This window comes from Hyperolius riggenbachi, chromosome 3 (assembly GCF_040937935.1).
Source record: "Hyperolius riggenbachi isolate aHypRig1 chromosome 3, aHypRig1.pri, whole genome shotgun sequence".
NCBI lineage: Eukaryota > Metazoa > Chordata > Amphibia > Anura > Hyperoliidae > Hyperolius > Hyperolius riggenbachi.
The window spans coordinates 384,705,450-384,718,817 of NC_090648.1; the positions used below are offsets into that span (position 1 = coordinate 384,705,450).

At 41.9% G+C, this 13,368-nt stretch overlaps 1 protein-coding gene across 4 annotated transcripts in view; it reads left to right on the forward strand.

Annotated features, from left to right (window-relative positions):
- SLC15A5 (solute carrier family 15 member 5) overlaps positions 1-13,368 on the forward strand; it is a 152,473-nt gene that overhangs the window by 31,913 nt on the left and 107,192 nt on the right. For all 4 annotated transcript variants that reach the window (XM_068277381.1, XM_068277382.1, XM_068277380.1 and 1 more), the window contains exons 2-4: positions 1,570-1,792; positions 4,606-4,775; positions 12,510-12,733. In XM_068277381.1, the coding sequence (XP_068133482.1) occupies positions 1,570-1,792; positions 4,606-4,775; positions 12,510-12,733 (617 nt within the window). The remainder of the gene's footprint in view (positions 1-1,569; positions 1,793-4,605; positions 4,776-12,509; positions 12,734-13,368) is intronic.

The following is a 13,368-nucleotide window of genomic DNA, read 5'->3' on the forward strand; positions in this document are numbered from 1 at the left end:
CGTTTTAAAAATGCGCTTATAAAACTATAACAACTAAAATTTCGTTTACACTTCTTTGCGCCCTTTTTTGATATACGCGTAATTTGTACCTCTGCTCCTTTCACAATGGCAGGACCGCTTCAAACCATTTTGGGCACAAAAAACAACATCCCCAAGTTTCCTTCCCTCCCACAGTGATTCGTTTTTTATGCAGTAGTTTTTGTTTCCTTCCTTCCCGCAAAATGTTGTGATTTTGCTGCAGTAGTTTGTGTCTTTACTCTTCTCATACTGGTGAGATTTCTTTATAGCACTTTGTGAGGGTCATTTGCCAAAACGTAGCATTCACACATTTAGAAAGACAGCCACGGTTGTACAGTATGCATCACTATAATGTTATTATTATTTGGTAAAAAAAAAATTATATAGTATTTCACAAAAGTGAGTATACCACTTACATTTTTGTAAAAATGTTTTACTATATCTTTTACACTGAAGATATGACACTATGACACAAAGTAAAGTAGTCGGTGTACAACTTGTATAGCAATATATATATATATATATATATATATATATATATATATATATATATATATATACACACACACACACAGGATATGTCTTGTGCTTCTGCATTCACCTAGTCATGTAAACATGGTTTCACCTATCCACAAAGATGTAAGGAAACAAAACAAAAGGCCAATTTCATTTTGGGGTCCCTACGGTAATAGTACGTTTTGTTGTGTTCTTTTAATGCCTTTTAATGCCTTGTTTCCATTGCATGTCACATGCTAGTTATTAGCTAGATTGCAATATTGACCACTTTTCTGTTTTAAACATGGATACACATGTTCACCGTTATTCTATTCATGTCAATTAAGATTTGCAGTAACAGCTAGGTGGTTTGCCCTTTTGTTTTTTTACCCTTTCACTAAAAAGCAACGCCCAGAATAATTTAACTTGTTCGATGATTTGCCTATTCAGATAGGGGAGATGCATCATGAGAAGCCACAGTTGCTCACTTAAAGCTGAATTATCTCTAATACCTTCTGTCTTAAGAAAGCAAAATAAACTTGACAATGATCATGTGAGGGATGTGCAATGCCTTGTTGTAAGGATTGAGATTTTACCATATTTGTCATCCCTAATGCAATACTGTGCTGGAGTGAGAAATGTTTTTTGAAATGGAATTAACTTTTATGAACAGTGTGATCTCTTTTGCAGTAGCGTTTGACCCTCATTGTGGATTAGAGTGGCATATCTGTACATAGTTACAGATTGCCCAGCAAGCTCATAGTGAACCAGAACTCCTAGGAGTGTGTGAGGGCATGAAATGGATCAAAAAACCTGTATTGCTAACAAGCTGACACATCACTGCATTCCAGCAGTTCTGGATGTGTGTTTAGCTATCAGTGACAAAGGGATGCTTTGCATATTCACCAATGATGCAATGTGGCACAACTCAAATGCTCACTCCAATCTGAATAATCGCAAATACCTTTTGTTTTAAGAAGGCAAAATTCTATTTTACATGTCTGTCTGTACATCTAACTATGGTTCTCTGGTAACTCACATGTCTTATTTTCCTAGGAACAGTCACGCTGCCCATAGTCGCATTTCCTTTTGAAGATTTCTACATAGACAGGCACCATATTGCCCATACGCTGGCCAAAAAATACCAGACACTGCTCTTCTATGCTGGTTTATTAATGGCAGCCATTGGAACAGGAGGGATCCGAGCCATTGTTTGCCCACTTAACGCTTATGGTCTTCAGAGCTACAGGCAGAAGGAACTGATGTCGTTTTTCAACTGGTCAGTGAAAAATCATTGTCCATGTAGTCCTAGGCAGTCTTGCCTTATCTCCGCTCTATTCTTATTTCTCCGGAGGAAAGTTATATACAGCAGAGGAAAGTTATATACAGACATATGGCCCATATTGAATTCAGTTTTTCTCCTGCATTTTCTCTTAAGTGATATTTGCACCTTATCAATAAAATGCCTTTTAAGCACAAGAAAATACTCAGAATAATTTTGGCAGTACTTTTTTTACATACTTGTTGGTACTTTTTTAATTGCAGAGTGCTGAAATTTAAAAAGAAGAAATATCTCCTAGGAGAAAACTTAGAAGAAAAAGTAAATGTAATAAGGAAAGTTTTCTCTGGAGATTTGTAATTCTCACAGACGGGAGATCAAAGCATGCAAAAAAAAAAAAAAAAAAAAAACAGGAAAAACCCCAACAAGAACAAAGTCTCAAATTAACTTTAGATTTGTAGATGGAACATTGTATAAAACTTTTTAGTACTTCTTCTCTTGCTATGTACTGAAAAAGTATTTTGCAGAAAACATGACAAAATACTTCCTTTGAAAAAGTTCTTTCCTCATGTTTGTTTTCCATAATTTATATCCCCACCCTCACCTCTAATCCTCTATATTGCATCACATCTTCTTTTTCGTTATGTCTTTTGCTTGTTTTATCATCCTCTCTTTACCATTTATCTCTTACATAAGTTTGATGATTGCCTCCCACACCTTCCCTAAGTCCTCGCCTCATTTCCCACCTTTTCCATAAGGCCTCTCTTTGCTTCTTTCCTCGTTGATACAGTAAAGGTGCCCATAGACCTGACAATTATGGGCAGATTCAACAAAGAGACAAATTTATCTCTAATCGAATCTGATTACATTTGTCCCTTGTTGAAGCTGCCCATATACTACAGGCCGATTCCTGTCCAATTTCAGCATGAAATCTCCAGGGAATTGGCTGAGCCCGCCGAGTGCCCCCCCCCCCCCCCCCGCCCAGTGTGTGCATTAATACATTACCTGTCCTGTACCAGCCTCCGCACAGTGACCATCCATGCCGGGTAACAGCCGCATACATGCTAGCGGTGCATAGCATCTGACGTCAGACGCTATGCACCACTAGCGTGTATGCGAAACCCAGCGAGATGGACGGAAACCGCGTGGAGGCTGACACCGGACAGGTAACGTATATAGACCTGACTAAACTGGGGACACCTATATACCTAGCTAAACTGGGGACACCTATAGACCTAACTAAAGTCTAAACTGGGGGCATGTTAGACCTGGCTACCTATACTGGGGTCACCTATATCTAACTACCTATACAGGGGACACTTATAGCTGGCTACCTCTACTGGGGGTAACTATACTCAGGCTCTAGGCCCTTCATATGACACTTCACTCAGGCCCTGCATACTCTAAGGCCATCCTGCATTGCTGGCAGTATCACCCAGCAAAGCACCCAGCCCTCCCCAGCCAGCACTAGCTACCTAATACTGATATATATCAGCACATGGCTACTTAATTCTGTTTTCTGGGGAACATGGCAACTTAATTTATGTATACAGGGCCCATTTGGCTACTAAATTATTTTATTTTGACGCACCTGGCTATTTATTTTGTTCATTGTAAGGCACCTGGCTACTTAATTATTTTATTATTTATGGAGGTGTGTGACTACTTAATATTTTTACTACTTAAGTTTATCTGGTCAGAGCCACTGTCTGTCAATAGCACCGCTACTTATTTTGTGTATTGTTTTGTTATTTTGTGTATTTTTGGGTCTGCCAATGACCCATCATGACCACTTTCATGTTCCAGTGCATGGTGACACCCACTCTTTTTTGCTACGGCGCGCTGCCGCATGTATCTGTCTCCCTGGACTATCCTCAGAAGTGCTCACAATCTATTCCCTACCATAATCTAATGTCCTACCAAATGATGTATTTACAGTATATAGTGCTAAATTTCTAGGGTACATGCGTATGCAAGCTCAAAATGTGGGGGCGATCCCGTGCCTGGTGGGCCCTTAGTGTCCCAGTCCGACCCTGCCTGGGCATTCCTCTAGCCCCCCCCCCTTTCCCTGTAGCGGGGGGGGGGGGGCTGAAAGAAGTCCCAGATAAGTCCAGATTTTTTTTTAACCTCTGCACAGGGTCCCTTTAAATTTCATGTAAATCTTTGTGAGAAAAGCATGTCATTTTTACCATTAGGGGTTTACAGACTTTCACTTCTTAACTAGTATTGTCAATTGGTAAGCAAGCTCTAGAAGATACTATATTCTAAAGATGATTGTGAATGAAACAGAAAAGATTCTTTATACTGAGGGCACCGAGAATCAGTACCAATAGACATTGAGATTCTTAAACAATAACAGTAAATTAAATCTTGGGATATACAAAAAATGGAAAAATTGTAGAAGCAATTTGCAAAGAGGACAGTGAAGGAGAAGTTAGCGGAGAATACACACAAAGGTGACATTGCTAATTTTATTACTTACAACAACAAAAACTAAACTCCTAGGTTTAGTTTCTGGCTTGGACACTACCTGGGTGGAGTTTGTATGTTCTCCCTATGTTTGCATGGGTTTTCACTGGGCCCTCTGATTTCCACCCACATCGCAAATACATATCCCCCCCCCCCCTTCTCCCTTCCATATTGTCCTTAGACTATGGAAGGGACATAAAACTTAAGACTAAGATAGGAATCTGATTATAGGTTCCTCTAAGGTACAGTTACAGACGTGAATATGTACTCTGTAAATTGCTATGTATGATGATATCAACATTGTATAAATACATAATAATACTAATAGTGAATAATGCCTGCAGGTTTCACTGGCTGGTCAATGTGAATTGTCTGGTTGTGTTTTTGGGAATCTCATATATTCAGCAGTCCGTGGCGAAGAACCTTGGATTCCTAATCCCATTCGTGTCGGTAGTTATGGCATTAATAACTATTCATATGGTTCGCACTGAGCTCCTCTACCAGCCAGTAAAAGGTAAGTTGCTTCTCAGAAGTTACTTTACGGTTTCCGTTTTAAGTGTCAGCTTGCTGCTAGGCTGTGGTAATTCTTCATAATTTTATTAACAGAGAAAGGCACAAGAAGAAGCAATTACCTAAGGACACAAAACCTTAGACCTCTTATTGCATAAATAAGGAAACCTTTATTTACTCTTTTGCTTCTGATGGAGGCATGTGTTAGAAGATTTGAGAAATGTGTTTGCGATAACCTCCCTGGCGGTTCATTTCTGTCTGGATTTATGGGTCTAAAAACGGTACATTTTAGGCCTCTAATTTTTTAATTTTAGGCCTCCAATTCTTAAGTCTTAACTCACTAAAATATGTCAGAATAAAGGCCTGGTAGACATCCTGCTTATAAATAAAAGACCGGAAAACAAAATTGTTGAAATAATTAAATTTATGAATTAGCTTAAAAAATAGTGAAACTGTACAAATAAGGCACCAGACCATACAGTATGTACATACAGTATATACCTAATACACCTCCCATCTGTGGTATATTTTGAAACAGGGAATGACACAGAGGGCGACATCACAATCGGGGCAGTAGAAGCGTGATTCCTTTCAGACTTTATCCCCTTTGCTATCAGTCTTAGGCGACAGGCAGAGAGTAGTCAAAATCCAAGCAGAGGTTGGTACAGGCGGCGGGCAGAGAGTAGTCAAAATCCAAGCAAAAATCAGTAACAGTAAGGCAGATGCATTTAGCTCAGAAGCAGTTGGGAACCAAATGGCTATATTGTTAACATCCTGTGCTTTCAAATGAGCTTATCTGCCAATTCTGCCATGGCAGTCAGGTGACACGGGGAGAGATCACATTACAACTTGTGATTAGAAACAAATGATGAATTAGACAAGCTAAACCCTACATATACTTACAGGCTGCATTACATGTTTACCTTCGGTGCTGTGTAAGAGATATGGTCCAGATGGAAGATTAGGCATGCTAAACTATCTACATATTTACAGGCTGCAATTCTCTATGTTTACCTTCTGTGCTGTGCAGCAGATTGGGGTCCAGATGAGGGAATCAGACAGGCTAAATTCTCTATCTACATACAGGGTGCATTTCTCTATGTTTTCCTTCTGCCCTGGGCAGCAGAATGAGGGGTCCAGATGGGGGTATCAGACAGGCTAAACTCTATATATACATACAGGGCGCATTTCTCGATGTTCTCCTTCTGTCCTGTGCAAAAGTTCAGGCACACTTTAAAATGTTTTGCCAAATCCGATGACGTCACGACATACGCCTACCTTCGTACGCGTACGCCGCTTCGCTGCTGATTGGCCACCAGGATCCCGGAAGAAGAGCCGAGGGGAAGGGTATCCCGGTGGCAGAGGAGAGAAGCCTGGAGTCCCGCTGGCCAAAAGTGATCGCATGTGGGACCCAGGCAACAGGAAGGTGCGGCGGTTTTAGCTAGCCCGAGCTGAGCTTGAGGTTAGCACTTTCAGCTCCTGATACCTAGCCTGAGCTCAGCTTGGGAATACCGCCAGGGGGTTAAAGAGGCCTGTGTTAGGATATTTTAGGACTCTATTGGTACAGGCATCTGGTAGTCCTGTTGGTAGAGTGTCAGTCCAGTGGAAGAGGACAGATCGTCTACTGCTGGTAGATGCTCTTGGTGGCTTACACTATCAGAGACATTTAAAGAGGACCAAGATTGTAAACAAATGAGTGTGAAAGCATACCTTCCAACTTTTTGAGCTACGAAAGAGGAACACTTAAGCCACACCCCAGCCACACTACCAGTCACGCCCTGGCACACCCCTAGTCACGCATACTATAAAGATTTTATAGGAAAAATATGTTGCTTTATAATTCATACCACACTGGTCCTTTCTATCCTGGTTCATTTTCCTTCATATTAACATTTGAATATAATAATTATGTCAATTTAAAGCAGTGGTCCTCAAACTAAGGCCCGTGGGCCAAATGTGGCCCCCTGAGGCTTTTTTACCAGCCCCCCCACCCAGAAAATGTATTACTTATAGATGCGGTTAGCTAAATCTTTAAATATTGGTGGTCTGCATATAGAATAGCAGTGCTGGCACCACCCATCCACATAGAAGCCAGAAAGCAGTACGTCGCTGGTTTCCAATCAAATTCCACATCAGGTGGCACTGCTGTCCAATTGGACTGCAGGTTGTCACCTGGGTATGCTTCACTGTCTGGCCCGCAAAGACTTCTACATCATTTTATGTATACTCCGGCCCCCCAGCCAGTCTGAAGTATGTTGACCCGGCCCTCGACCCAAAACGTTTGAGGACCCCTGATTTAAAGGAAAGGAATAAAGTTTAGAGTCAATTAAACATATTTTTAAAATTCATATATTTACACAGATCTGTACATCAATCCTGAAAGAGGGACAAATGAGGAATAAAGAGGAACAGAGGGACTAAGTTCCCAAAGAGGGACTGTCCCGCCATAAGAGGGACAGTTGGGAGCTATGGCTACAATACAGCAAGTAGTCTAAGCTTTGTGGTGAACATAGAAAACATAGCAATGCAGCTGGGAAATAAGAGCAAAAAAAAAGTAGCTCTAAGTATTTATTTTTACTTCTTTAAAAAAAATCTTTAAAAATTGACTTTGTTCAGTGTGCTACTCGTGTGTCTGCTGGTGCTGACATCTGCACTTAATTACCTGGCCCCTGACCCTGGCAGACATGAAAGAGTTAAATTAGGAGGTCTATCTGTCTCTGTCACACTCACGGCGCAGCCTCCGCAGTATGGGATGGGCTGCAGTGACTTGTGGTGTGACTAAGCTGGGTGTCATGTCCTCTACCACTTTGCCTACCACATGTGTTCTGTGTAGAGCACCGCTGATCTCTCCTCCCTGGATACAGGCTGATGCTGCTGCTAGCCTGAATGAGGTTGTGGAGGCGGGGTGGACACAGCTGCCTCCCTGTTTCTATTGGTTGGAGGCAGGCACCAGCTGGTAAGAGGGGCACACAGACAGGAGGGAAGGAGCGGGAGGTCTGATCTTTCTGTCTTTACCACATAGGACCTAACTGTGTGCGTGTAATTAGGTCTTTACAGATGTCTGTCTTAAAAAGATGAGTGCCATAGATACCTGGAAGGTGTGACTATTTGGATGGACAGTCCGTCCATAGAAAAAACGGGACTTAGTAAGGAGGGAGCAGAACCCGGGACGAGAAGGCGGGATCCGTGATTGTCCCGCCCAAATAGGGACTTTTGGGCCCTATGGTGAAAGGGCCATTAAAGTGTAACCAAGATGAGATTCGGGTACAAAAGTTGATACTTACCTAAAGAGAGGGAAGCCTTACGATCCTTTTGAGGATTCCCTCAGTCGGCACCAGCCCCCAATGCAGTCATGCCCGCGCAAGAGACGGGCAGGGTAATATATTTAATAGCAAACATGATCTTGGGCTCGGGTTTGCTTTAAAGTAAACTTCTTTGAAAGTTCTGAAATAATCACGGGTGTCAGGGCTAGTAACTCACTCACTCACCCACCCGTAAATCATTATATATCTGAAACCAGGGGTCTTGTCCTGGGAAAAGAGGTGAGTGGAATCACCCTAAAAACCCCTGCGCCTCGCCAAATATACATGACATTAGCAGTGGTATAAAAGGTCTGCCGGGGAAGTTTGAGCTCTGCCGTAGTAATCTGACAACATTTCACCAAAAATATGCGTAATCTGGCAAAGGTTCCTCCAAAATACAGATAATATGGCAGCGGTTTCCCCAAAATAGACATAATCTGGCAGCAGCAGTTCCCCCCAACATACACATAATCTGGAAGCAGTTGCCCAAAATACATGAAACCTGGCAGCGGATCCCTCAAAATACACGTATCACCCAAAATACATGTAATCTGGCAGCAGTGGTCCTCCTAACATACACATAATCTGGCAGCTGTTCCCCAAAATACACTTAATCTGTCAGCAGCAGTTCCCCAAAAATACAGATAATCTGACAGCAGTTCCACCAAAATGAGTACCCCCAATATAGGTAGCCAGGTCTATAGGTGTCCCCAGTATAAGTAGCCATGAGTATAGTTGTCCCCAGAATAGGTAGCCAGGTGTACAGATGTCCCCAGAACAAGTAGCGAGGTCTAAAGATGTCCCCAGAAAAGGTAGCCAGGTGTATAGATGTCCCCAGAATAGGTAGCCAGGTGTATAGATGTCCCCAGAATAGGTAGCCAGGTGTATAGATGTCCCCAAAATTGGTGGCCAGGTGTATAGATGTCCCCATAATAGGTAGCCAGGTGTATAGATGTCCCCAGAATTGGTAGCCAGGTGTAAAGATGTCCCCATAATAGGTAGCCAGGACTTTAGGGGCTCCCTAAACAGGAGGGGAGGAGCAGTGGGCACAGCGTTGGGGAAGGGGGGACATCTCCCCCCCCCCCTTAGCTTCCCCTTGGGGCCCCCCTTCCTCGCTCTCTCCCCTCCGGAATTTTTAAGTGTCGGTGGCTGACAGAGATCCTGTGTGCTGCTAGTCTGGTCTTGAGTAGACCAGACTAGCGGAGCGCAGAGCTCCCTCCTGCAGCTGGAAGAACAGCGGTAAGTCCTTGCCCGCTGTCTGCCGTCGACACTTAAAAATTCCGGAGGGAAGAGCGAGGAAGGGGGGCCCCAAGGTGAGGGAAGGGGGGGAGATGGCCCGCTTGCCCACTACTCCTTCTTCACTGCGCTGCCTCCCCTCCACTACACATGCTAGGGTAGACGTCGTCTACTCTCTGAAAAAAGTAGGTGGACGTCGTCCACCTGCGTTCATGCAGGACTCAACCCCTGTCTGAAACTCCAACCCTTCCCCTTGACTGGCTGAACTGTCTCCAAAGCTCTGTGCTTACGCCCACCGGCGTTGATGTGGCCCACCCCCAGTTCAGCAGTCACCTATTAGCGGCTGCTGAGCTAGGGGTGAGCCATGGCAATGCAGGAGGAGGTGGCCCCAGAACTTAAGATACTTTGCAAAAGTGCTAAGTGCAAACAGTTTATTAAACCCAGGTTCTATAACTGAAGCGGATCTGATTGAACTGTGGATATTATAAATACATTATACCTTGATAAAGATGGCCAAAGAGGAAGTTTATAATTTCTGTTTTAAATATTTTAATGTGGTTGAAATATCTTGAAATACTGTAAAGCTGTAATTGAAACACTTTCTGATAAATTGTGCTGGATTTGACCATTGTTTCCTTTGTTGGTGTAATTCTAATTGTTGTCAATGCACATGTTGGGTGGGTAGTGCAGCACACAATCTTTTACTTGACTTCTGTTACTAATGGTGAGAGAAGTTTCTAGGCTAAATTGCACTCAGGGCAAGGGTGTAAAAATGTGGCTATCACCCCACATCCACACCCCACCCACCCGTGGACTCGCGAACCCTTACTCTTTATGTACAGTCACACAGCCACAGGTCACAAGTAGATCTACCTACTTACTAGTGACCAGCCGCTCATCCAGGCGGAAGCATGGACCTGGAGAAAACAGAGGCGAAGAGAGCCAGGAAAGCCGACTCCTCCATGGGCGCCGCACACTGATAGCTTGCAGTACTGCTACAGGACATCAGGTGTCATCACGCGGTGGTGACGTGATAATGACTTAAGGTCGGATGCAGACAGCCCAGGAGGAGTCAAGGAAGGTGACTGCACAGGTAATCTTTCTTCTTCCATTTGGCTTCACTGCACGTCACCGGCTCCCTAGTGGTTATGTCCTTCTACCAGTGCCCTCCTTCTTCTACTTGCTGGTCTACTTGCCCTGCCCGCATTGCCCAAGAAACGGCCTTGCTAATGGTGTAGGCCTTTAGTGGTATTGATGTAGCATGTTGTTGTTTTTTTGTTTTGTTTTTCATTAACAAAAACTGTTTATTATTGATAAATCATCAATTGAACAGCAAACAAGACAATGTCATGGTAAAATCCCCTGACAGCAATTACAACAGTAGCAATCAACACATTAAAAATCACTATGAATAGTGAAGGCTTTATGTTTTTAAAAAACAGTATATTCTTTGTCAAAGACAGTGTCTCGTCTGGAAACTCCAATCTCAGAGAACAGTTGGTGCTTAATAAGTTCCGAATCAACATAGTCTAGAGCAGAGCACCAAATGCTATACATTTTCTGAAACCTGGCAGTGCTGCCTCTGTGAGCATATACCAATTTCTCAAGCTTCAAACAGTTATTATGTAGCTTATTCTAAGCATTATCCATAGGGGGCGTACCATTTTTCAAAAATTGCAAAATAAGATTCATGGCGACAAATGCAAAACATACAATAGCAATTTGAAAAATGATACAGTGCCATTGTCAAAAGCACCTTAGATACATACAATAGCAGTTCAAGGAATTTTAATCTGAACCTAAAGGTCCAGGAGTCCCATGGTGCCACCCAGTAACTGTGGATTTTGGGGCAATGCCATGCTATGTGTAATAATTCTCCATGGTCTCTTTTGCATTTGGAACATTGGGACGAACTGTCTGAAAGTGGGTTCTGGGAATTAGCAAAGTTTTTGAAAATGTTTGGTTACGCTTGTAGAGATAAGAGGATCAGCCTGTAAAGCCTCCATCCAGTCTTCCTAAAGCTCTCTGCACACTGCAAATCCGATTTGGGATTCCGATTTTTATTCCAATTCCGATTTGCAATTCCGATATTACATGAATTCTATCAACAGAAAAACGCAGAAAAAACGCAGCATGCAGTAACAATTAAAAATCAGAATTGCATGTAAAAAACAATTAAAAATCAGAATCGGAATCGCATGCAGAGAGCCGAAGATACACCAGGAGGGCCTTTTTCCGAAGAGGGCCTGCATTTGAAATTTAATTTTGAAGGAAACTGTCATAACGTTATGGAATCTGAGCATAACATTATGGAATCAGGCCAAATATATATATATATATATATATATATATATATATATATATATATATATATATATATATATATATATATATATATATATATATACATACAGTGCTGCCCATAATTATTCATACCTCTGGCAAATTTTGACTTAGAGTTGCTTTTATTCAACCAGCAAGTCATTTTTTGATGGGAAATGACATAGCTGTCTTCCAAGAGATAATAAGACGATGTACAAAAGGCATTATTGTGGAAAAAAACATTTCTCAGCTTTAATTTAAATTTGAGCAAAAACTGTCCAGTCCAAAATTATTCATACCCTTCACAAACTGTCACAGTCTGTGGGAAAATCCAAAGCAAAACTATTTTATATATAGGAGCTGTTCACACTTGTCAGTCTGCAACAGATCCATTGGATCCCTTGCGGTAAACACGCCGCACTTCTGTACAGTCCGCAATTATCCCGAAAGAGATGTGTTCCCCATATAGCCTATGGAGGCAACACATCTGCCCCAGGATACAGCCAGAGCACAGCAGACCACCAACTGTTGGACTGACTTGAGCTGCATCTTATCAGTTGTTGGTCGCCTCTTATGAATGATAACGCCTTGTCGTTTGCACGCCGTTTACTTCACAAACGTTGTCCAACTTCTTCAAGTTGTTTGATAATCGTGTGCATTTAAAAGACTTTTGTTGAGCTTGTGTATGAGCCTTTAGTCTTTATGAAGTTTGTCATTTATCTAGGCACAGTATATCTAAGGATAAGATAAGGAAACTTATACAGGACATTCAGAGCAGAGGAAAAGGTGCATAGTTGAAGCTACTACCTTATTTATTTATTTATTTATTTATTTTTGGACATGTAGACCCCAAATTGGATGTATTTACTGTCTTGCAGGCGGCTCTCTGCTCACCACGGTTGGTGTCTTCCTGAACGCAGTAAAGATGTGCTGTGTTCACTACAGACACGTAGCTGGTCATCATGTCTCAACCTGGTTGGACCGTGCAAAAGAGTACAATGGTGGATGCTACAGTGAATGCCATGTGGAGAACACAAAGGTGCTATTGAGGCTTCTGCCACTTTTCACCTTGCAGATCATCTTCAGGATTTGTGTCACCCAGGTAGGTGCTCAGCAGTACTGGGGGAGACTGTAATGGTGAACATTGCTGTACACTCACCCCTTTACAATGTCTACCCCATCACTTCACATCAATAAGGAACTCTCCTTATGTATAACCTTTATGTATAATTATTATTTTATAGATTCAATTACAGATGTTATAAAGAGCTTAATTACTAAAAAAAAAACAGTAGAAAATATTTTACAGTACATTTGCATGACTTATATGTCTTAATTCTTATTTATAAAATCAAAATGTTATCAGCATGACTTTTAGAGAATATATTACAACCAACCACACACACACACATAACAGTATAGCTACATATACATCATATACAGTATCTCACGAAAGTGAGTACACATCTCACATTTTTAAAAATATTTTATGAATTTTTTTTCATTGGACAAAACTGAAGATATGACACTTTGATACAATGTAAAGTAGACAGCGTACAGCTTGAATAACATTGTAAATTTGCTGTTCCATCAAAATAACTCAACACACAGCCATTAATGTCAAAACCACTAGCAACAGGGGTTCGCGATCGTGAAGAACCGTGAACTTTTCCGGAAGTTCGGTTCGCACCCATAGTGCATCATGAGGGTCAACTTTGACCCTCTACATCACAGTCA